Below are 25,134 nucleotides of genomic sequence, written 5' to 3' on the forward strand. Positions count from 1 at the left end.
CCCTCGAAGAAAAAGTAAACAATGTGATAACCACTGCAAAAAAAGTGCAGGTGTTTTAATTATGTTATGAATCCATCAGGAGAGTTCATGGTTTTTGTGTAATCTTATTTACTGTTGTGGCTTAATGGACAGTTAATATGAGTGAGATAAAATAAAACAAGATATAATTTTTTTAGTTTCTAGATCAAATGGCTTGAATTGTCCAATGACATAGGTTTAAAAACAAAACAGACTGTTAGGTTACCAAACATGGGCGTGTCTGAGGCCCTGAAAAGTAGGAGAGCTCATGTCTGCCACTGAAAAAATGACAGGCACGGTTAAGTGAAAACTTGAGTTATCTCAAAATTATTGATTCAAACTGCTGAGTAAGTAAAAAAAAAAAGAACTTGAGATACCCAACTGGAAATTTTGAGATAATCACCTCAAATTTTGACCTATAGGCTTTTTTTTCTTTGTCAGTTGTTGGTTACCCTGAAAGTCCAAATTAGAGGGGTAATAAGTTCAGCAGGAAATTCAGTTTAAGTCACTTAAGCTACAGTAAATATTTTTTTGACGTAACTGTTGTTGTGATTTATATATATATATATATATATATATATATATATGTATAAAATTCAATTGAGTTGGTTTCTTCTTTAACAGGAAGTCATGCATTTTGTGCCTTAATCAGCTTTATTGAACAAGTTCAGTAGACGTTACAAAAGTATGTGATTCATGTAGAAACAGAGAACTTTTCCATGGCCTTTAAACAGGTGAGCCTATGATTTTTTTTAAAGTAGTGGAGATCAAAGTCATTAAATATATACAACATTAATACAGATTCTGTTATATGAAAAAAGCAGATAACTGTGTTTTATATTACTTTTGATGTGCAAAATAGTTACAGTAACTAAAGCTGTAAAATGATTGCACTGGTCTCCCACGCTATCCCCACTTACTGTGTGTCTATATTAGCTTTTACAATAATGTCCATAGGATACAGTCTTAATTACAATAGGTAGGTACAAGTACAAGAAACCTTGATTCGATTCCCCAGGCAAAGTCTAAATCACTAGAAACGAAGTTTGCATCTGTTAACTTCATTACTTGGCTCTCCGAGCCTTAGAGTTGCAGTTACACAAAGACTTACAGAGTAGGGAAAGTGCCAGCTTTACTCAAACTCATCTATCATCAAGTAGGAAGCAAAAAAAGAATGATTTATTGTCCTTCACATGTTTTCACATCACTACATATTTCTTCTTTACTGTAATCCAAGTTTGAGTTAACAGATGATAGTGCAAAGAAAAAACTGGCTACATTTAAATAAATTGTAAATGTACCATTATAATACATGTATCAGTCAATAAAGAATTTACCTCAGAAAATAGCCAGTATTATGCTGAGAAAGTGATGGTGGTGTGTATAAAAAAGATGTTTTATATATAAACAGAATGCATAACCTAATGCTGACTGACTATACCCTCAGCTGTGTTTAACATGGGTTATGATGAGTGGGGCATTATTCTTCCCCTCCTGGGTGAGACAGGGGCTGAAGATCGGGTACAGGTTCTCACTGAAACTATCGATAAAACTGTAGATATGCAGACGAGCTTTCACATCATAGAAAGAAATCTGGCCTCCTTCGTAATCCAGAAAGATTCCGACTTTACTGGGTTGGGAAGGCAGCACTAGAGGCAAGCGGGGCGACGCAAGCACTTTCACCTCCCCGTTCTTCAGCCACAGGCACCAGTACCCACCCTCGGGACTCAGCTTGATCTCACCCTTGCGTCGGGCAGAAGCGCGGGCCACGCCGAGCGTCCAGGCCGTCTTTCGCGATACGTCCACCTCCCAGTAGTGTCGCCCCGTGCTGATCCCCTCCCGGCCCAAGACAAAGAGGGCCGGGCTGAAGCGCTTTGGACCCTCAGAGTGAGTGGACTTGCGCTCTTCATACCTCACCTGCTGACCATCATCAGTCACAGTCAGGTTCCTCTGGGCTGTGGCAGGGTCCAGAATCACCTCAGCTGAAAAGGAAGGAGCAGAATATGAGACAGGGAGAAAAATCTGCATTATTTATTGCCACTTCTGCTAAAAAAAAAAAAAATAATGGGCTCCTTATTCCTGAACATGCCTCAAGGGTGTCTGTAAACTGGCAGCATGCTACGGGAGCAATCCCATCTCTGCTGTGAAGAATTACTTCCATTTTGTGGGCATTTAGAAGAAATGAGCATCATCATCTACTCAAGAGAGGCCTCCTGCTTTCCTTTAACACCCTTATGTACAAGTGGCACGAATGTGCTCCCTAGAAGAATTATAGCTACAAACCATGGATGTCACCCAGCTAACAGAGTAGAAGTGTTACTCACATGCGTAGTTCTGCACCTTCCGGAGCTCTGAGAGAGAGAGAGAGAGAGAGAGAGAGTGTCAAAGTCACAGCAGATGGCACGTGTGGGTGGTAAACACACAGATCTGAACCAGAGCTCTAAATGCTCGATGCATGTGCCGCTGTCAGTCAGCTGCCTCTTCCAGCGATCCCAAGTGGATGATCTGTGGCATCAACACTATCTCCATCTGTCCAACCGTCTTGCATGTGTGACCGTGTGAGTGTGGCGCGATGATGAGTCACTTTTCCATTCCAAAGTGTGCGTACAGTGACCTACATATCACTGATTTGGATTTTGCACAGGATGTGTGGTTTGTATTAGACAAGGGACGATGGATTGTACTAGAACTTTGCATTCATTATCCCATGCAGGGATCCCAGCAAAGCCTGCTGCGAGTTTGATTTTCAGTTTAAAGGGGTACTTGAAGCTACGGAACTGTATGCAGCGTACGCAGAATGGAAAATACTCATCGTGACTATGAACATTTTTCAAAACACTCTTTTCCAAATGATTGCACACATGTTGATTTGCATTTAATACATAAAACATGAGCCATTTCAGATCGCTCATTTTTAAAAGTGCTTTCAGAAAAAGGATTAAGAAAAGATTTTCCTGAATATGTGCTAATATTATGTAAGGTATTTATTTAAATGTATCTAGCCCTGCATGATATGCAGGGTTTAAATGATGCTCTGTTGGAACTAAAGGGCTAAGATCCATACGTTCATATTGTTTGCACCTACACTCTGAAATCATGACTTATCAGTTTAAGCAACATTTTTTCCAGTTTTCTGTTGTCTAATTTTGATGAGCCTGTGTCAGTCATAGCCACATGGACCTGGTATGGTCTTCTGCTTCAAGCAGTGGCGGTCCTAGCCTGTTTGGCGGCCTGGGCGATCGATCGGTGCCTGTGCCATTCCCAATATGCGCTGGCATGACATCGGGGCAGCATGAGTACGAGCATTTTTTTTGTTTGTTTTGGCCGTTGCCCGTGATGCCGCCCCCCACCACTATGCCCGTGTCGCCCGTATCAAAAACCGCTACTGGCTTTAAGGTTTGACTTGTTGTCTACTCAGACATGCTCTTCTGCAAACCTTCTTTGTAATGAGTGGGGTTTTTTTGTTGCTGTTGCATTCCTATAAGCTAAAGGCATTTTCTCCCAGATAATTGCTGCTCACTGGATAATTTCTCCTTTTCAGACTTTTCTCTGTAAACTGTAGAGATGACTGTAGATCAGCTGTACTAATATTGAGCGCATCTGGCAGCATTAACCATGTTGCAAGTCGCTTCCCCATTTTGATCTTCATGGTTTGAAGCTCAGCTGACATGTGATTGGCTAATTGGGTATTTTCAATTAATGAGTATTTGAACCGGTGCACCTAACAATAATAATAATTCCACAAACCCGCCCGCATCGCATTTCTGTGGAACCCAAGGAATGGAAAGAGACGGCGAGGAAGACCCAAAATAACGTGGAGGAGTACTTTCCTTGAAGAATTACGTTCGGTTGAACTGTCATGGGATGAAACAGCAACCGCTGTGATGGACCGAGTTTGATGGCGTCCTCTTGTCACCCGATGCGCCGATCGTCGCGGAGGATCGAAGTCTAAGTAAGTCTAAGTAAGCACCTAATAAAGTGGCAAGTCTATATGTAAACCATGCTCTGCTTCTAGCATTGTAGGCATGATAATGCTGCAGCACTAGTTGTTTTGTACAGTTTCTCAAATACAATGGTTATAATAGCTGCATAAGTGCATTAGGTCACAAGTTTGGCTAGCCCTTACCTTTCCCATATATTCTTTTAAGCTCATCCTGGAACTTATCAATGAGGCTGCTGACCGAAGACCGGATGGTTCCCAGATAAAGGTCAGTATTGATGCTGACCGCTGACCAATCAGTGGGCTCGGGTAGGGGTGACAGTGATGTCAGGTTCTACGTGAAATAGAGAGGTCATGCAAGGTAAGATGAATGGTGCGTCAAAGGAAATAAAGTCTGTAAAGTTTACAATGAAAAGAACACACTAAATATGACGCCAACAGTGTGCTCAGTGCTGTCCTATTTAATTTTGGTAATGGGAAACACAGAACAGAGACACATTATTGCTCTGACGGGAAAATAAGAGAGCACTCAGTACAGGGCATTGTCCAGATGTGGTAAGTAAATTCCCTGTCTATCAAAAAGAGATGCACTGGTCTGCTTACTCTCAACTTTGATGTGTCTGGGTATTCGAGGCTTCATGCCTTCACTTCCATTGATGCTATGTAGAAAACCTCTAAAGTAGCAACTTCAAAGACATCTATTCATTCACATGGGGGAATGGCCATAACAGGCTCGGTCTGCTAATGGAGGCTTTTGATGTTGTGTCTCAAAATCTCTGAGCAAACACAGCTGGTGCAGCCACAGAGGTAGATAATTGGCTTTGCAATTAAAAGTAAAGCGTGTATACAGTTTTCAGAACAGGAAAACAGAGATATGTTCAGTATAATACGATCCATATGATATTGTTCAGGCTTTTCTGGTGAAATCAAAAGGGTAGAGAGTCTTGTGTTTTAGATGCCTGTGAGATTTCCATTATTGTGAATAGCACAGCTTATTCTGTTAAGTCTTTAGCCTTCTAATAAAATGCTCTGCCCCAAATGCACAGTAATTGCGTTTTCAGTATGTAGGCCAAGCTGGAAAAGCAAGAACTTTAAAGGCTAGCTATATTTAGTACAGAAAAATAAAGTTAGCATCCAAAGCGTGAAGATACTCTCTCAAGAGCTGGACCTGTCTGCATGCCAGTGTGTGTTAGACCCACATGGAGCTCTGTAGTACCTGAAGGAAAAGCACTTTGTCGTGCGTCTGTGCATGGGCTTCTAGCTCATTGCTCCTCCTCCTCAGTTGGCTGAGTTCATTCTCCAAACCCCTGGCCATTTCCTGGGCGTGACGCTCTGCCTCACGTTGCCTCGTGGCTATCAGCTCAACCAGCTCCGCCTGACTCTGCTCCACCAGGCGCTGCAGCTCTGCGTACACCTGCCAGCTTTCCTCCAACTCCTTCTGAGCACTGGCCTGTGAATGTGAGCGCCACATGGCCAGTGTTACCAGTGTGAACATGAGAAAAGCTCAGTCCAGATCAGATCGTGTTCAAGACCGAAGACCGGGTTTAAGGAGGAATGCCTGTGTATTCTTAGCAACAAAGTTCTTACAGATTAACCAGAGTCTAGAAGTTACTGAGTAACACGGCTCCTTTTACAGGGGAGCTTGGAGGACAGGTTGAGATAGTGCTAATCCTGTGGAAGAAGTTATTTATTGTCTTGTACGTGGCGTTAATGAGGTAGAGAACATTCTATACAAACATTACATAAACTGCATTGTGGGAATGCAGGATCTTTGAGATTAACTTGAGCCACAACTCTGAGAAACACATGAAAATGCAAACGTTTGATGCAGCCGCATCAGACATTAACCTTTAAAATGCCAGCTCTTTTGCACAAAGTTCCAGTTATATTGGCTTGAATAGATGTATGTTTCTGTGGGGAACAGTTGCTGTGAGTATGCATCATACATGCCACCTTCTGTGTTCTCTACCTAGACACCACCCTACATTTTTAGGACCTCATGTTGTGTAGGAAATTTTAGAGAGTGTCCGAACCTGATTTCACATGTGAAGTCAGCTTATGCTGAATTATTTCCTCTTATTGTTGCACTTTTTTTTTGTTGAAAATGATTTTCCATCCACACCCTTCTTTTTGCTCCCTGATAGCCATCGCTCCATTTGAACTCTTTTTTTCTTCCCAATGACAAGAGCATAGGGTCACATTTCATTTAAACATTAAAATATGTCATCTCAACTCTCATGTTGCAATTTAGATGATTATGATTATGTAATATGTAAATGATTATTTGTTTGTTCTCTTCAAAGTTCAGGGTTTGACATGAGTAATTGCACCTTATTTAGCAGTTAGAGTGATAAGAGAGAAGTATTACATAAACATCTTTATGTAACATACAGATTTTTACATACCTGGAGCAAACCTCTGGAAATTTTACTTTAAGTTTTCTGCTACTGTTTCTAAATGACACTAAATGTGGAGTTGCTCCTTTATTTATCACACGCTAACACAGCATTATCTTTATTATTACTATTGTCCTGCACATTTATTGCTAGCATGAAGTTGTAGACTCTTTAAAGTCCTGATAAAATGTCATTTTATCAAAGGTTTCTTGTTTAAATGTTCCTTTTTTTAATGTTGTGTTTGTCTCACCTTTGGCCTAAAGTGTTGATTGTTGTATATATCTTTCTATATGAGTCTCTGTTTGCTTGACGTAATGATTGACAGAATTAGAGGCATTAAATCAAACTACTAAAATGATTCTAGCAAATAAACATGTAAATACTGCAGTTTAAAAAAAACAACCAAAACCCAAATGTTTACTTAGTCAGTTGCCTCTTAAGTGTCTTTGCGCGCCACTTGTGTAACTGGATTGACAGGTTACATCTTCCATTAGATGCTGAAACCACCAGATTTTCCATCTCAAACTGATAAGTTACATGCATCTTAAACTTACTCAATAAATTCAATGTGTTGTTTAGTCTGTCAGCAGCATGTAGCTGGACACGAGTCCGTGTGTTTGTACAGTAAACACAGAGGGAACGGTGGGAAAAAAGGTTTCCAGAAAGAGGAAACCAAGAGTAACACTGAAACCAGGAAATTTCACTCATGAATGTTTTGCATATGTGTCATCAAATTCAAAACTACCCAGATGTGACAAGATGTGAAAACCTAAACATAGGACAACTGATATATTTAGTGTTACCCTGGTAAAACCTGTTACACTCCCAGCATTATTAGTGTAATTGTCCTGGAAAACCACTCAGGCTTGTTATCTTTTCATTTCTTATTCCAAAGTAGCATTTTACTGCAGGGAGGCTGTGGCTGGAAACAGGGTGTGTGAGAAACTAAATGTAAATGTTTACACTGGTCTCACTGGTTGGACGGCCTCAGACATGGATCTCAGTGTGTGTACACAAGACAAAAACAAATGACATTAGTGCCCCACCTTATCTGCTACTGCAGAGCATGAGAGGTATGAGATGTGGGTGGCATCCCGCCTCAAATATGTCCTGCTTGTACTGGAGCATAGGTCTTTTAGTTGGCTCACCTTGCTTCGATGACTAATAAAGATGAATCTACGTCATTAGGGGTAAAACTTAAGTGTCTGTTGGCTTTTAATAAACTGCTGCTGGTCATCTTACAGCTGCCCTTGAGCAACAGCTTTTTCTGGATCACAAAGCTGCTTAAAGTGCAAATATAGCTTTTGAGCTTCAGCTAAAGAAAAACATTATATGAGAGCAGACTGACAAATATTTGAAATGCACTTTAAACATATTTACAACAGCAACGATTAGACTGGTTTTCAAATACATGTACAAGTGTAAAAGGACTGGTCTGTTTGTATCAGCCACTTCTGATAAGATGCCTTTGGAAATGCCGCACTGGTGCGACGCTTAAGAATTCAGCTTGAAATCTTTCTGAGATAACAAAACGTGAGTGGAGTTTTAGATTGAAAAAAGTATCGTGGACACAAATGTGTTTCTCGAATCATGCTCCAAAACACAGCACTTGAAATGCTTATCCCTAGTTAGACTTCAAAACACAAGCAGATAAAAATCAGTGGCATACAAAATGTATCCAGGAAACAGATGCATTAAAAAATACCAGACTCCAAACAAACTCAAACGTAGACCAACTCCAGTTATAATGACACAGCATAAAATAGAAGACAATAGATTATTCACAACTGCATAGTTGATTCTGATTAAAAAACTGTTTCAGTTTGATTTTAAATGATCAGTGTCCAGCTTAAGTTCTGAAGACAAACAGCTGTACATGTTAATGCATTCCTGAAAAGAAAAATCCCAACAGATGCTGTGTGTGTCACACATACCAAAACCACGAGGTCAGTGAGTAGCTGAGGAGTATTTGCATATTAATGTAGCTTTGGATTAAATTTAGGTTTTCAATTGTAATGAAACTATAACTTAAAAGGTTTCAGCACAAAATGTGTGCAATTATAAATTGGAAGATTGTACACTGTTAGGGTTAGAAATGGGAAAAAAATTTGTTGTATGGAAAATTCATATTGAAACAGTAGATTGCATTTTTACAAGTTTTTAACAGTGTAGATCATCGTAAAAAGCTTAATTGTTGTGGACGCTGTTTGTGACCAGGAGGTTACACAAAATTTACATTATTTTTTCTAAAAAGGACTCGTAAGGCAAATCCACGATTTGCTTTTTTAATTTGGATTCAAAGCTCTTTACTGAATAGAAAACTAGACAAAAATTACATAAAAACAGTTCTTAGCACTGACTGTCGATCAGTCAGCCAAATGTCGATACTGACCAATACTGGAAATGTTGGCTGAATGTTTACCATAACCAATGACCGATATTTATGTTATAATCTATTATTTTTGTGATGTCTGGATGTTCAAAGCTAGTTTGATGAAGGCTCGAATACTTAAAATTGTTAAGTTAATCTCTGTTTCTTAGTAGCTTAACCATGATGTCACATGCAGGTTTTTATTAGACTTACCTTTATGACCTTGATGGACTGTTTGATCTCGTCAAGTTTCTTGGCTCTCTCCTTGATCAAATGTTTCAGCTCTGATCTCTTCTTTCCCATGTTACCCTGTGAGACAAAAAAACCAGAGGTGTGTCTTACCAAAATGTTCCTGCTTTTATATTATAAAAATATCTCAGGAGTCATTTTAATGATCTTGTCATACAGGGATACTGACCATCTTCTTCTTAAATTCATGGTCAATGGAGACAATCTCATGGGATTTGTGTGTGGCATCGGCACAGGCAGAGCAGATGCACATGTGGTCGGTCCGGCAGTACACATCCAGGAGACGTTCGTGTTTCTTACAAATTTTGTCTTCCAGGTGGAAAGTTGGTTCAATCAGACGATGAGACATCATTGCCCTGACCTGGAGGACAGTATGGGCATGAGTGGTACAGAGACATAAATACAGTTGCTCTTAAAATTGATAGAAATATTTGCTTTTAGGTTATTTAATTAATTAACATTTAACAAACCCACCTTCTTATGATGCCTGAGGTGGGACTCGCAGAAAGACCCAGGGCAGTTCACACAAGATTTCAGCGCCTTTAACTTCCTTCCAATGCAAGCATCACAAGAAACATCCCCAGGCTGGGCAAACTCTCCGGTATCCTTCACTGGTGAGCTGCTCTGCCCCGTATCTGAGCTCAAATTCCATCTGGATCCGTGAGAGGCGGTGCTTTTAGCCACCGTCAGCCCCTGAAACTGGGAGGATATTTCAGCCAGGACCCTGTTGACGCTCATCTCAGGCTTTCTAGAGTAGCTCTTTTTGCACATTGGGCACAGGAACTTCTTGCTGTGGTTCCAATAGCCCTGTAGACAGGCCTTGCAAAAGCTGTGGCCGCATGGTGTGGAGACGGGCTCCACAAATATCTCCAGACAGATGGAGCAAGTGAACTGCTCCTCAGAGAGAGAATTAAAGCCTGGAAGACAGAAGGAAGTGTGAGAGGCTTAGTACATGTGTATTTATAATATAATTAGAACAGTCAGTACAGACACCGTTTAAAGCAGATCTTAACATTTGACATTTCATCTTTTTTTTTTTTTTTTAAGATATGTGGCACGTGACTCACTTGAGTCGTGTGGAAGCCTAAACAGAAACCTGCATAGAAACAGCTGTGAAACTCACTAGGAAGGGACCTGAGGACAGCAGTTTAATCTTCTTATAAGTGACAGCTTTTCTCTGGAGACTTTACATATTACATCATTTTAAATCCTAAAAATGATTTGGTTAGGTTTAAGTTGTTTTTGTCGACTTCGTGTCTGGTTTTATCCGTCCTTATTGGATAAAAATGAACTTGGAGCAGTCGAATTAGGGCAAAAGGAGCCACAGAGGAGATGAGACAAAATTATATGTGTAATGAGGTCATTTTGTATCGTGACCTGAAAAATCTACAGTGCTCAATAAATTACCCACCTGTCACAAAAACTAGAAGACACAAATATTTTAGAAATCTATTTAAAATGTTCAGTAATACCTGTCAATAACTGTAATTGGATAAATAAATACTTTTTAAAAAAATCAAATTTATTTTACTTTTTTCTGCTTTTTTGTATAACAGTAAAATATAAAATTCATGGATAATATATTTTAACATGAAAGATATTTCTATTAAAGGTCTTGCACAAACTGGTGGATTAAACATGACAGAAACATTAAAAATGATTCTGTTCATTATCAGTACAGTGAAGTATCATTTAGTGCAGCTGTGACATAAACCTGACATTTAGTGATTGGCTGATAATTTCTTTCTCTTTTTTTTGACCTCTGTATATCTGTCTGAGGCTTATGTCAGGAGGTGGTAAATTTCCATTCAGAGGTAGGGGGAAAAGGGCTAATTCAAGTATTTTCCTTTTTTTGTGTTTTTGTAAACTGATTAGAATTTCTGAGGTTTCTATATTAAAAAAAATGCAATTCACCATTTTCTTATTCATCTATAAGACACACGCTCACAAATAAATGGCAGTAAACTAAGATAATAAACTGCAGTGGATGGGGAGGCAGTGGAATCATCTCCCACCCTCGCACTAAAAGTCACTGCAACTTTTTTTTGTCCAATGTCCAACTTCCAGAATACACTCCCTAATTCTGCTGTTGCTGTTACCTCAAATTCAAAAACTGATTGTTCAAAGCACAAAACAATAAAAATGAAATTAGAATTTCTGATTACACGCAAAAAAAAATCGACCGCCACTTTAAATCTAGTACAGGTGTCAAACAAAAATAAGGCCTAAACTGATCCACAGCTTGTCCTCAAAACAAAGTAAGACAAAGCCAGGAAGACACTTTTCTTTTTCCAGTTAACAGTTATGTGACATCCAGTGAGAAAGTATCACCACAAACAAGGAAGTGTCTGCAACAGTGTCACTGTGTCCTGTTGTGGGCGAGAAACTATCTGAGGAATGCAGATATTCTGGACCTTCTGCACCTGCATCATACGTTAAGCTTAGGCATGAGCCAAATGAACTTTTCCACCAAATCTGCTACGACAAACAACCTCTATACGTCACAACATCTGCACTGTTTCAGTTTAACCCAAATCTAAAATGTTTTTTTAACATATGTAGATTTAAACTAGGCAAGTAAAAAGTCAGGTACCGTCAATTCCAGACATCTGTCTGTCTACACCTCCTGTAGTGTCAGCATGGATAAAGTTTCTATCATTAGATAAGAAACTAGCACTAAGATTATGTTAAAACAGGTACAACTCACTCATGTTTTCCTTTGACCTCGAGCGGTGCGCTCCTTCACCTCACGTACTTTGCTGTGAAACACACAGCTCGGGTGTTGAACTCTTCCTGAAACTTGCAGTGGACCTCCCACTCTCAGTGGGACACACCCAGACTTGCACATAAACCCTCCCTTTGTTATTGCTCAGTGATTTCTCCTGCACTGCTCTGCGCATATGCAAAGCTCTTAAACCAACAAAGGTGTTGCATTTTTATCATTGCAGAGATCTGCCCCTGCTTTCTGTGGCTTTCTGCCACTGTATCTTCATAAAAGCCAAGAACACAAAAGACTTGCTCTTCAAGAAGTCTCAGACAGAGGTGATCACTAGCACTGTAATAATACTGAGACTGATACTAAGGTAAAAATACTAAAGAAGTTAAAAAAAACAACAACAACTATTAACTCAGAGGGTGTTTTTTGTTTTGTTTTGTGTCACTTTGGGGTTTTTTTGGTCTATATTATACTGTACATACATCATTTGGTAATATCTTTCCTCCCATTACTGTCTGTGTGTGTGTGCAGGTCTCCCTCTCCTACCTTTAGGCTCTGTGTTTGAACGTTTTTGTATGACGCAGACACAGTTGGAATCATATGATTGGCTCTTTCAATGAGTTTGCTTTCTCTGGATTGGATCGTTGGTTGATAGCAGACTTTTAAACTTCTTGAAACAGCTGACATCTACTAGTTCTCTCTTCTTCTGATCCCAGCAAAGGTCTGCAATTTAGATCTGTGTATTGTCTGGAGAGATTCGTGTAAGTGCAGTCATAGAGTTGGCGGATTATGGTAGTCTTGTTAGCTGTGAGCTTATACTTTTATTTATTATTGTTTTGGTGGCTTAGGGTAGAGATTTGTCCTTCACTGTTGGTGGAAAGTAGTACTTATTAGCAAGATTATGTTTGTTGTTTTGGTCATTAATCACCCTGAGGCTTTCAAACTGGTACTGGAACTCAAAAATCTCACATCAACAGAAGGCGAACTGGTACTGTGAAGATTAGTATTTGAGTTACAACGTTTTGATACTTGTCAAACCATTCAGTGACCCAGTCGTGCCATATGGACAATTCCTATGGACCTTACAATGTTTAATCAGAGAATAAAGGCCATAAGTCAGAATAACTCCATACAGACTTGTAAGCTCCTCAGGCCTCAGGGGCTCAGATTACAGGAGCAAAATGCCCTCAACAACAAAACAACACCAGCAGATTCCAACAGTGTAGACATAAAGAGCTCAGATTTTTCCTTTAATCTAAAGCCTGTCTGTACACACAGACATCAATTCACCTTTTTAGGTTTGTTTTAATAAAGATGTTAGTTAGAGTCTGGCTCTTTCTAGTCGTATTGCTAAGGTAACCAGCTGCTGGTGGCAGCTTCACAGGATGTATGACAATGCCTACAGTCCATTAGTCCATTTTACACGCCCCACTGAAACATAATGCTCAATTCATGCTTCAAAAGACATTAGCAGAAATATTTTATGTAATTTTTCATGGATAAGTTTTGCGATTTGAGATAAATTGATAATTGATTTCTACAATCTTTTGCTTGAGCTGTTCAAACTAGTTTTTTACTTGTTTTGTTTTTTCTTCTCTTTTCTGTGACCCAGCAAGGGTCATATATGGATTAAACCTTTCCTGTAAAGAAGAATGACACCTGCCTCTCTTCATAATCCAGAAACACACCCACCCTCTAGGGAGGTGGAGACAAAAGTGAAGGGTAAGTCTTTTGCATTATTGCAAAAGTGCTCGCTCCTTCCCTGTGACTAACTGTGACTAACAGTTGTTTTCTGGGCTGGGAGTGATCTGTTGTCTTCTCATCAAAGAGCCAGAAGCAGATCCCAGCATGCAGTTGGATTTCTCCTTCATTCTGGCCTCCCAGTAGTGCCTGCCTGTGGTTCGGCCTGGAGTTGCAACAGCAAAAGTGTTTTCTGTGAACCTTGCTGGACTAGCTGGAACTTTCTGACCTGCAGATACAGCATCGATGATTATGTTGTCTGTTAATAAACAGAATTTCTTTGCATCACACATTTTATTCTAAATTTAATTTGAACATAAAAATCTAAACTACTGTAGGGGTGTTCAGGAAAAAAAAGGTGACAAACCTGCAAACTTCATCCCTGCCTCAAAGTCTGTGGGTGAAGACGGGAGATAATAACCAGGGTGATAAATTATACTGTTGATGTTTTCAGTGATACATGGCAGGGAATAAATTGCCAAAAATAGCTCTATTTATCAAATCTCCTGCTGTGCTCAAATCACCTTTCGTGACAACATAGTTTATCAGTTCCTTCCATGTGCATTTCCATCAAATCCCCTTCCACCCATTACACTGTCAAAGACATGGGGTCAGAAACAGTCTAAAGCCAACATTTTTCAGCCAGTCTTTAACTCCTTCTGTCATTTTTTTAAACCCCATTTTAGGAAAATCAGCTCTGACCAAGACAAAGTCAGGGACCTACTTCACATAGACAGCGTTGCATCTTAACTTCATCCAGTTTGTATGTCTTTACATTTGATGAAAAGACTGAATAGAAGAAGCAAATTTTGTATTATAGCTCCTGCTAATGTGATGAAGTCCATATGCTTGTGTAATGCCTGTTTAATGAGAATGGTGTTAAAGTTTTAACTTATTCTAACCAGCAAACTAGTTAATGTTAACATATCGAGTATGTTCACCTGTTGTGAGATAAAGACCCCACAATGCCATGCAAAGAAACTCCAACAATCCAACAAGCTCAGCTACATTTAAGAGAAAGAAAACTCAAGAGAACAAGGCCATCTGCTCAAACCAGTTGGAGGTGAAGGGAAAGAAGTGAGGGGGGAAAGGAAAAGAGAGAGTTGACAAACTATCAGGCTAAATTTCCCACTCTTGAGACTTTTTTAATCTGGTTTTGTTCAGCCAATATTTTCTTGTTTTCTAATGTGTTAATTATTTTTAAATGGCACTTTAGAGCTTCTCTGTTTGCAATCCAAGAACTTTAAAACAGAAATTGTGCTCCCCTCAGTTTGCCTATTGGGTGGTTGGCATTAATTTTGGTGGCGGGCACAACATAGCACACCAGTGGGCTTATTGAGGCCTCAGTCACACAGGCCTAGAGACAGGTCAGCAACTGTTATCAACCACTGGCTGCTAGAGAAAAATGTGTATTGGATAAATGTGTGGGTGAAAATGGTTGCAAAGAGGGCACTACACCAAAAACGTACTTCTGATTCTTTGTTTGCTAGCAGATTGCTGTGATCGCCCATAGTTTGCATGCAAGTCTTTGCCTGCAAAAACCATTAACAGTTGTAACTTATTACTGAAGCCAAGGCACAAATTTTACTTTGAAGGCAAACTCCGTGCATTTCCTGTTTCACTACTGTGTGTGTGCAACTGGCGAGTGTGTGCAGACAAATTAACGGCAGTTATGGATGCCTGCGACTACCTCCTAGTGCAGTGTTTCCCAACCTTTTGGAGCCACGGCACATATTTCACAATAGAAACACACATTGCACACCACCAAACAAAAATGTCACAAAAAGCATGTTAATCATTTTCCCCTGCGCATCAGGTATAGCGGAAATGGTTCGGTTTGTCCCCAGTATACCTTTTTTACTTTCTTCCGACCACTACTCATGCTAGGGCCTTTATCTGGGTCAGAATTTTTTTCAGGACCCAGGTAAGATTGACTACTACTACCAACTTAACTACTACGTAATTTCTTCTGCAGGTAGTTGTACTGCCTTCTAGTGGAAGAGAATGTAATTATTCTGCCTGTGACTCACACCGCTCACTTAGATCAGTAATCAGGTGGAGCCAGATCATCTTCCACGTCACACCTGATCATTTGTCACAGCACACCTATGTGCCCTGATACAGTGGTTGGGAAACACTGTCCTAGTTTTCTCCTAAGGAACAGTGGCTGCCAACTGGTTTGTAGGCATATGTGACTGAGGCTTAATCAGATGCCTGCTGCAGTTGAAATCTGCACCAATGAAAACAGTCGCAGTGAACTACAGAAGCTCAGGTAAAAGTGCAGCTCTTAAACCTCAAAGATGATGATGAACAGCAGAGTATGGGTAAAGCTTTTTTCCCCTTTCCATTATTCATAGCAAGTGTCTTAAAAATGATTAAAGTTTAAAACTGACCTGTCACATTTTCTGATGTGTAATGAGCTTTATAACCTTGCATGGCTGCTTGGATGAAAATAGACTTTCCATCTTAGCTGATGCCTCAATACAGGGTATACATCCACTGATGATGGCGTAAAGTCAGATATTAAAGACCAGTCTGTATCACTAGTGCACTGATCTGCAGGATGTGGTCTTCGCTTTGTGACAGCTGCTGCAGTTCGTTGTTTCTCTTCTCCACTTCTTCAGTCTCTTGCTTCAGCTCTTAGATAAGTTCTTCAAGCCTCTTCTGTTCACCAGCACCCCTCACACAATTCTACTCTATCAGCTCTCTGTGGGCTCTTTCCATGGACTTCATCACAGACTTGAATATCTGAACACTTTCCTCCATTTATTTCTGTGCATTCTCCCAAGAATCATTCATAAAAACTACTGGATAATTACAGCAGAGACCATGTGGACTAAATCAGCACTGGAAGAGCGACTGACAAACTACAAAAGTGGACAATTTTTACTTGAGTCTGTGATTTTCTGGATATTTTTAATTGAACTATTTGTATATATTAGAGGTATTTCTTATATTTTGTAACTTTGTAATGCATTGTATTATTTCAATTAGTTCAGTCTGTTACTGTGTTTGTTGTCTTAGAGTAACAGTGACCACATACTTTCCATAGGGATTAATGAAGCATTGTGATTCTGAGGATGATGAAAATTCATGATTTGTGATGATTAATCACACTGCCTGTAGGTGTGCCTGAGCTAAAGCAGATGTGTACAGCTGTAACAGGTGTTAGCTGCTGCCTGTTATGCTCTGTTTCCCCTCATCTGAAGGCCAAAAAGTTTTTTGGCAGTGCTGATAAATGAGGAAAACTTTTCTATTTAAGTTATTCATAAGTACAGGCATTTTGTTTAAAGCTGCCCCAGTATGTTTGCTCAGGTGGAGGATTTCTGCATTTTTCCTTTATAATAACCTGTACATACAACTCCTTCCTCTACAAAATGAATCTGAATCTAGAATTTGCAAAGAATGTTAATATGAACTCTTAATTATAGTGACTACACTGTAAGAAATAAAATCCATAACAACAACAACAACAAAAATAATATTCTGGCAGCTAGGGTACTGTACTGTAAAATAAAAGAAATTTTCCATTTAAAATTAGAAATTTTCCATACTCATTATACAGTTTTGTAGCTTTAATTTACATTAGAATTTATGTATTTTTACTGATGTTTTCTGTTTTATGAAATAATACAAATAATTGGGGTTAAAATTATAGAGAAGACCTCTTGTATTCAAATATTAAAATAAGATGTTGTACATTTAAAATTTCATTTAATATAATAAACCATACACCGCCCATTAAAAAGGGTTAAAATATTAACAATGTAACATCTAGTAACTGGGTTTATAATTACAACAAACCAACATTTTTGATCAGATCAAAAGTAATTTTGATCTAATGCACAAAAATCATCTCCATCTTTACTCTTAAAAATGTATTGCCACACACCTTTTTAATGCACGTATTAAAAAAAAAAAAAAAAGAACGCTGAAGTATGAAAGTTTGGTCACACCAGAAGGTAGCGCCAGTGAAAAGTGTGTTACTGACACGATCAGTCCCAGTAGTTCACTCACTGTTTTCTTATTTCTTCTGTATTATGTGGTTTGATCCTTCCTTTGAAGAGTTTTGTTGGAAAAGAAAGCAAACTGATAAAATGAAAATGATCTACAATCAAGTAGCGCTTTACTAGTCCCTAAGGACCCCAAAGCACTTTACACAACCAGTCATCCACCCATTCACACACACATTCACACACTGGTGATGGCAAGCTACAGTGTAGCCACAGCCACCCTGGGGCGCACTGACAGAGGCGAGGCTGCCGGACACTGGCGCCACCGGGCCCTCTGACCACCACCAGTAGGCAACGGGTGAAGTGTCTTGCCCAAGGACACAACGACCGAGACTGTCCAAGCTGGTGCTCGAACCGGCAACCTTCCAATTACAAGGCGAACTCCCAACTCTTGGGCCACGATTGTCCCTCCTTTGTATCCAGAGGTTTTCCACCTTGCTGGCTGTCATCTTTAGTATTATGTTTATTTCCCATAATTAAATGATAATTTCATGCATCTTTTAAACATAAATAAAACTTAAAGTTACCATTTTTCCACCTATGTTGCTGTGATCGGCGTCGGCACAGACCTGACAGCTGATTTTGTCATGCTTCTTACACACTCGCTCCTCCGGGTCCCTGACTGGATCAGTGAGCTTGTGCTGTCTTATGAGTCTCACACTGAGACATCATACACACCACACAGGACTTTGTGGCCTTTACTTCCACATCTGTGCAGATATTGCACAACCTTTCCTGCTTATCACTGGGCCTGCATTTGTGCTACTGAAGTGATCTTCGAAGGCAACATTAATCAGAAGCTCAGGATTCATAGCAAAGAAACTGATGCTCATCCAGTGTACCTGCCATGTCCAAAATTATAGGGAACACGTAGCTGAATTCAAAATGATTCACAGTACATAGAAATGATGTGACAGTGAATATCAAATGCTGCTTGTACTATAGTGAAATAGCTGAAGAGTGTCTGTGTTGTGCTATGTTGCTTCATGTAAATGTAAACTAAATAAGTCTTTACCAAATAAATGCAATCCACATATCTACTAAAGTGTGGTAAACCAATCTTAAAGTTTCTTTGTCTGAGAGGCATTTGTGAATAAACTAAAATACCGCACAAATGAAAGTTTGAGTCTGATGGTGGATGAAGGTGAACCACTAATACAGATGTGTTAAATAAACCTGTTTACAGCCTGGAATAATTTTTTCCTTCGTGACAACTGTGCAGGAGGTGAAATCTTTAGTTAACTCACCCATTTTATTGTGTTAAGGCTTAAAGTTGTGTAGGAGTGTGGGTGCTCTGAAAGGGGGTTGGGACGAGTTCTTTGCTAGGCAAATTTAAGTCATTTGAAATCAATCAATTCATTGATAACTTAGCAATTTATTCCCTCCTCTACTGTACATACGATCTGGCATAAATCGCATATCAACAGTTATAATGCTAAAATCAAGGAATTAAAATGGGAGCTCACAGAACAACGGTTAACATCATGGTGATTATGTCCATCTTTCATTTACAGTCTATAGCAATTACACTCTTTATTATGACCTGAAGAATCTTTGTCTGTGTTACTTAATGTGCAACAATGGCAAAGCTTCACAGAAACACAATATTTTTGTGATTTTCTTTTAAGGCATTGAATGTAATTTAAAATAACTTTTCAGTTTTTAAACATAACATTTTTATATTTATTCTCTTTTAAACATGATGTGTGTGGTCTTCAATGCAGATACATATGTACCTGCCTTAAATGCATTAGAAACTGTCATGCTCTATCGCATCCACTAGTGGGCGGTCTTGCACTGGCACTGAGGAAACATCCCCCCCCCCCTCCCAAAATCTAGCAGACACTTTACATTCATCATGCATTTTTAGCATATATGCTGTCACCCATAGCAACATTTGAGCACACCAGCGGCTGAGAATGGTCAAACAGTGCATCCAGCGAGCACAGCTGAAGTCAAAATGCAGTTTGTATACTTTTGCAGGACATTCTGCTTTTTGGATTCTGACCTCGAATCCACAGACACGGCCAAGGTCTCCCAAAAAAGATTTATTTCGTCTTTACACTGCAGCATATTGACAGAATTAGGGTCAATAACGCTCTAAAGAGGGGGGCTCTGCTCCAAAAAAATGACCACCCCAGGTCTCTGAGATGATATTGATCTCTTTCCCTTCCAGCAAATGTCACAGTGTCTCCATTCATCACATTTTACTGAACCTCTTGTGTTTTCCTTTGACCATTTTCTTCGGAGGATCTGTCTCCTGCTCGTCTTGCTTTTACTGCACCGCTTACAGCTCCTTGCTTGGAATTTGTGTCAAGAGGCGTCGTCTCATTTTATTTGAGCTATTGCAGCAAATCGGCTCTCACGTGTGCTTTGAGATGTCCCATATGATCTGCGCTGGTTTCAAAGCAGATGTCTCATATGCAAAATTGCAAACATGTGATTATCTGTGTGTGTGTGTGTGTGTGTGTGTGTGTGTGTGTGTGTGTATGCGTGTGTGTGTGTGTGTGTATGCATGTGTGTGTTTATAAATGAGGGCATGCATCTGTGCATGTTAAAATATCATATTCAGTGTGGCCCTACAGCAAATCCACCACAGTGATTATGTTGCATGATGTTATGGAGCTAGAATTTCTTTGAGTTGGGGGGGAGTGTGTGTGTGTGTGTGTGTGTGTGTGTGTGTGTGTGTGTGTGCGTGCGTGTGTGTGTGTGTGTGTGTGTGTGTGTGTGTGTGTGTGTGCGTGTGTGTGTGTGTGTGTGTGTGTGTAGTGGGGGGATTCTGCTTTCTCTTACTTTCTGTCGCAGTGTCAGTCAAGGTAAATGTATTCCTCCTCCCCTCCTTTCCTCCCCCCTTTCTCTTTCTCTCTCTCCAGCTCTCCTTTGTATCCATCCATCTTTTCATCTTTCACCCACCTGTCTGTCTCCTGTTTTATTCATCCTCTTTGTTCTTCCTCACATTGTTTTATTTTTCCATTACTCCATCCCAGTGTTCTTTTCAGGTTTATAAATAGAAGCTATACCCTTCTCTTTGTCTTTGTCTGTCTCTCCCTCTCTTATTCTTCCCATTGCTTCCTGTTTTCCCTTTTCTTCCCTGCAATCCGGCACTTAGCCGATTCTCTGCTTGAAGCTACACTGCGCCGTTTCCCCCCACACCCCCCCCCACCCCTCCTTCTCTCCACACCTCTCACTCTAAACTCTCTTCATTTTGCACCTTCGTCTCCCTCTTTCATGCTTTAATTTGAAGAACTCTTAAATTTTTTTTTTAAAAAATAGCCTGCTTGCAAATAGACACAGTCCTCAAGAAAAGGGAGCTTTAGGTAACCCACTCATCTCCCTTTCCCCTCTCTTCTCGCCTTGCCTCTAAAACACAGATAATGAAAAGGGGGGAAAGAAAAACAGCTCATTCTCCTTATAGTTTTCTCAGCATGGTGCTGCTTCCCCTGCGTCCTCCCTCCTCGGGCTCTGTCGTCTTAATTCCACCCTCCTCCTCCGCCTCATGCTCTCTGATTTCTTAGAGGTGGTATCAGTGCTCTCACCTCCTTCAAGTTGATACAGGAGCACCAGCGAGCATTATTGATAGTCAGTGCGGATAGTGTCACACTCTCTGTGTTACTGATAACCTCGCCGTGCCCCCAGAAACCAGAGGACAAAACCCTCAGATGAACTGACGCCTCCTAGATCTGATCATGTGACATCTCTCAGTGGAGTAAACACACAATTGCGCTCCACCATCAGCACTCCCTGCGAGGCTCGTCATTGTTCTAGAGATATTCTCCTTGGACTTTGTAGAGGAAGCAAAATCAAGAGTTCATAAAGTGTCTTGCATAAGGGCACTAAAGCAGAGCAAGCTGACTTGAAGGTTTGATTATTATTTTTTGATTTCCTGAGTAATTACCTAACCCTGCTGCCATATGGTTATGTAACAGGTGCAGACAGATTGATTGTTCCAAGTGTTGTGGAACCAGTGATTTGTTAATTAGTGACATAACATGTTGCATTAGGAGCTCCGACACCCGACGGCTTCATTATGCAGATCGCCCCATGCTGAGTGCAAATCTGATGTCTAAAGTTACTCACTCATGCTGAGAGTCTATCATGTATCCAACGCCCTGAGCGATTCACTTGCTTCGTAAAAGGAATTAGTCATAGCGAGGCGCGCACAGCAGCTAGTTAGTTAAGACTAGCAAATAGGTGGTAAATACTGGGACCAATTATTAGTGTTCAACTCCGAGGGCAGCAACTGATCTGCAGATACTGGATGGGTGATATCGAGGCCAGGACTTTCTGTTCCTGTTGCAGTGGTGACTATTACTACAGATACATGTATTATTTCCACATGTTTACCTGCATGCAGCGATTGGATGGTGCACCTCACACTAACAACACAAATCCTAAAGCTTCTTTGAGAAATTTCTCTGAGAAATGAATGAAAGCACCTACATTGCCGCTAAAGTCTAAGGCTACATCCACACTAATGCGTTTTTGTTTGAAAACCCATGGTTTTCTCTCTGTTTTGGCCTCCTGTCCACACTGAGACGGTGTTTTCGCTCAAGGAAAACGCAGCGTTTTGAAAACGCTCTTGAAAACGAATGCATTTGAAAACGATGCTTTCGTGTCGCAGTGTGGACAGCGAACCCCAAGCCTTTTCAAAAACGATGACACATTGCAGTCATGTGATGCAGTCATGCCACTAATTAAACTAAGATAGCGGAGGGCATTATACAGCTGTTGTTTTGTTTGCGCTCAATTTTGACAGCCCTATTAAAGATTAATATCAGTCTGTACACGCTTCAGATAGCTTTTCTTCAAATTCTTTAATTCTCACTCGCTTTTGCAACTTTGTACTTTGTGTTACTCGCAGCAACAACTCCACCTCATTGTTAGTCCGTTTAAAAAACTCGGTGCTTTTCTTCGATATTTTGCTGCGACGTTTCAGAGAGCCGGAAAGTAAATAAACGGCAAACAGAAATGAGGCAGGTTGAATCTTCTTGCGTTTCACGCATACGCAGGACTGGAACGTAAGCTCTTTTGGCCGTTTCAATTTGGACGCACAACTCTGTGAAAACGACTGAAAATGCTAGTGTGGACGCGGAGCGTTTTCAGACGAAAATGCAGTTTTCAAATCTATCCGGGCAAGTGTGGACGTAGCCCAAGATTTCGACATTTTGTCAAGAGGTGTGGCTTATTTACACTGTAACTTCAGCTAATATTCTGTATTGTACTTCATTTAACTAGATAGATAGATAGATAGATAGATAGATAGATAGATAGATAGATAGATAGATTTAGTCCTTTGCATTTCTTACACTGTCTTCTTAGTTTTATTTAAAACTCCAGCTCTCTTTTTAACTGTAAAATATACAGAAGATGATATGAAAGAGAAACACGTCATCCATGTTTTAAGACAGCAAGATTGAAATCTTACAGCAGCGATGAAGAAAACAATGCACAGAAATATTGGCAGCTTTTCTGCTCCACCATCCGTACTTTGGATCCCGCAGCTTCAGCAGCCAGACGCATGCGGCTGAAGAAAAGCTACAACACTGCAGTGCTTCATTCACATGCGGCACTCAATCCGTGAGCTGCTCCTCTCCTTCAGATCTTGCCTGCTGCTGCATGCTCTCTCTCCCTCTCTCTCTCTCTCTCTCTCTCTATCACTCCCTGTGTCTGTGCAGTCCCTGGACAGAGAGGGGCTGACTTCTTTCACTCTAATATGTGTATCACACCCGTATCAGGTAATACCTTTTCATGCATCATATGGCTTTTGTCCCTTTCATGACTTAATCTTTTTTTTTTTTCAGTGTAATTGAGACATGCACACACGGGCCAATGAAGGATTTTCTTAAAACCATATTCTGCTTGAACTGCCAAACACAGCTCGGTGGTTGACAGCGCCATTATCCCCTCTCCCCCTCAAAATGTGATCTGATCTCATCTGATGTCGTCTGATCTGATCGCGCGTCTCATCATCTCGTGCAATTCCACGTATTATTCTCCCCATATGTCTTCGTAAAGACACTGAAAGCCATGCAGCATATCTTATGATTGCGCCAGGCGTTTTGAGACCAACAACACGGCGCTCAATGAAATCCGAGGCTTAAACGATGAAGTCCAAAAATAGGACTATTTAGCAGTGATGCATTTCAGCTGCAGGATTTTCTCTTTAAGCTGAGTGAAGGAATACACGATCAAAGAGCATCTCAGGTTGGAGGCAACAGGCTCACATGGAAGTCCGGATATTTGGAAACAACTGTTTTCTTTTGATTCCTCCTTCTCTGAGTAAGTCGGTGTGTATGAAGCATCACTTTGTTGGCCTACCGCCAAGAGTGCACTTTACTTATGCTCTCCTGCCTTTTACCTGAATAAAGAGGATGACCTCTGACCTCCTATAGTACTCTTTCTTTTACATTACAGTGTATGCACTGACCACAAAAAGGTCTAGAGTAGCACGAGCCTCTCTTATTTCCTTTGGCAGAAGCCTCTTGCTTTTAAACCCTCATACAGAGTCTGTGAAAAGGAAGCAACTAATTGCACTTTGCATGTGAATAGAAAGCCACTGCAGGCAGTATAATCTCTGCTTTAAGGCTGAGGTGAACCTGACCTTTTTATCTTTCAAGGTTTTTCTTCATTGACAGTACAAAAAAAATCATCTATCAGTTTTTCAAATTCAGGGGATGGATGAAGACTTTCCAGGCTGTCACTGGGCAAGGGTTCATCCCGGACAGGCTGCCATCCACCAAAGGGGTAAAGTTCAGAGAATTATTCATGCTCACATCCACACCTACAGCCAGTTTCAAAGGTTTTGCATACCTTAGTGAAAACAGGAAATTGATCTGAAATTGATCTTGAAGTGGCTCGAGAGGGGTGAAAACTCAATGAAGAATTGATGGGAACAAACAACAACAGATGGAATTCAGTACTGAGTTTATTAGCATTTATTGACATGTGGGTTAAGTTAAAGTCACCAGTTTAAAAAAAAAAACAAAGCCATTTTGTGTAAAGAAATGAGACAAACCTACATTGGATTTCTTGCATTGGATGCTTTTAATTACATATTTTTATGGATTTAAGTCTGTTTGTAGACTAAGACTGTTGTCTTTTTTAAAACACAAGACAAATTTGCATTCTTTTACTCGCTGGATATATATTTTTCATGTTTTGTCTTCAGTTCACTAAAGCATAGGATATGTAAAGTAACCTTTGGCTGCATCTACACACAGACACATATACACTGTATTGGGCCACCTACACCTACAGGAGCTGCTCATCCAAGCAAACCTCGAGGTCACGAAGCTCCCGGAGGACAGTCCTTGTGCTGATGTTAATGCCAGAGCAGGTTCTGGAGCCGAGTCAGCAAAGCGTTGGAGACTTTTACAGCACTCAGTGACTGCCCTTTTAGTTATTAAGTTATTTACTGAACAGGAAAAAAAAGTTTTTGGATTTGAATGTCACAATATGAATTTAGTTTGTTATTTGCTTAGTAAATAAGCAAATATTTAGGCGATCGTGGCTCAAGAGTTGGCAGTTTGTCTTGTAATCGGTTGCCGGTTCGAGCCCTGGCTCCGACAGTCTCGGTCGTTGTGTCCTTGGGCAAGACACTTCACCCGTTGCCTACTGGTGGTGGTCAGAGGGTCCGGTGGCGCCAGTGTCCGGAAGCCTCGCCTCTGTCAGTGCACCCCAGGGCACCTGTG

At 40.3% G+C, this 25,134-nt stretch overlaps 1 protein-coding gene across 1 annotated transcript; it reads right to left on the reverse strand.

The window, feature by feature from the left end:
- Positions 1-624: 624 nt before the first annotated feature.
- On the reverse strand, positions 625-11,767 carry LOC146390769 (zinc-binding protein A33-like). The gene is made up of 8 exons (XM_084923758.1): positions 11,682-11,767; positions 9,449-9,891; positions 9,144-9,335; positions 8,939-9,034; positions 5,175-5,408; positions 4,145-4,292; positions 2,343-2,369; positions 625-2,000 (listed from the first exon to the last, which is right to left on the reverse strand). The coding sequence occupies exons 1-8, from the start codon at positions 11,683-11,685 to the stop codon at positions 1,462-1,464; spliced, it is 1,683 nt and encodes a 560-aa protein (XP_084779884.1). The 5' UTR covers positions 11,686-11,767; the 3' UTR covers positions 625-1,461.
- Positions 11,768-25,134: the final 13,367 nt, after the last annotated feature.

The sequence above is a fragment of the Perissodus microlepis genome, chromosome 3 (assembly GCF_051167445.1).
Source record: "Perissodus microlepis isolate ML-2025 ecotype Zambia chromosome 3, ASM5116744v1, whole genome shotgun sequence".
In the NCBI taxonomy this organism is placed as follows: Eukaryota; Metazoa; Chordata; class Actinopteri; order Cichliformes; family Cichlidae; genus Perissodus; species Perissodus microlepis.

Bases quoted from the DNA above. Each gene is read 5' to 3' on its own strand.
- LOC146390769 (XM_084923758.1), bottom strand. The intron at 9,336-9,448 runs GTGGGTTTGTTA...ACTGTCCTCCAG, and splicing joins ACCTCAGGCATCATAAGAAG to GTCAGGGCAATGATGTCTCA. The intron at 4,293-5,174 runs GTACTACAGAGC...TATTTCACGTAG, and splicing joins ACAAAGTGCTTTTCCTTCAG to AACCTGACATCACTGTCACC.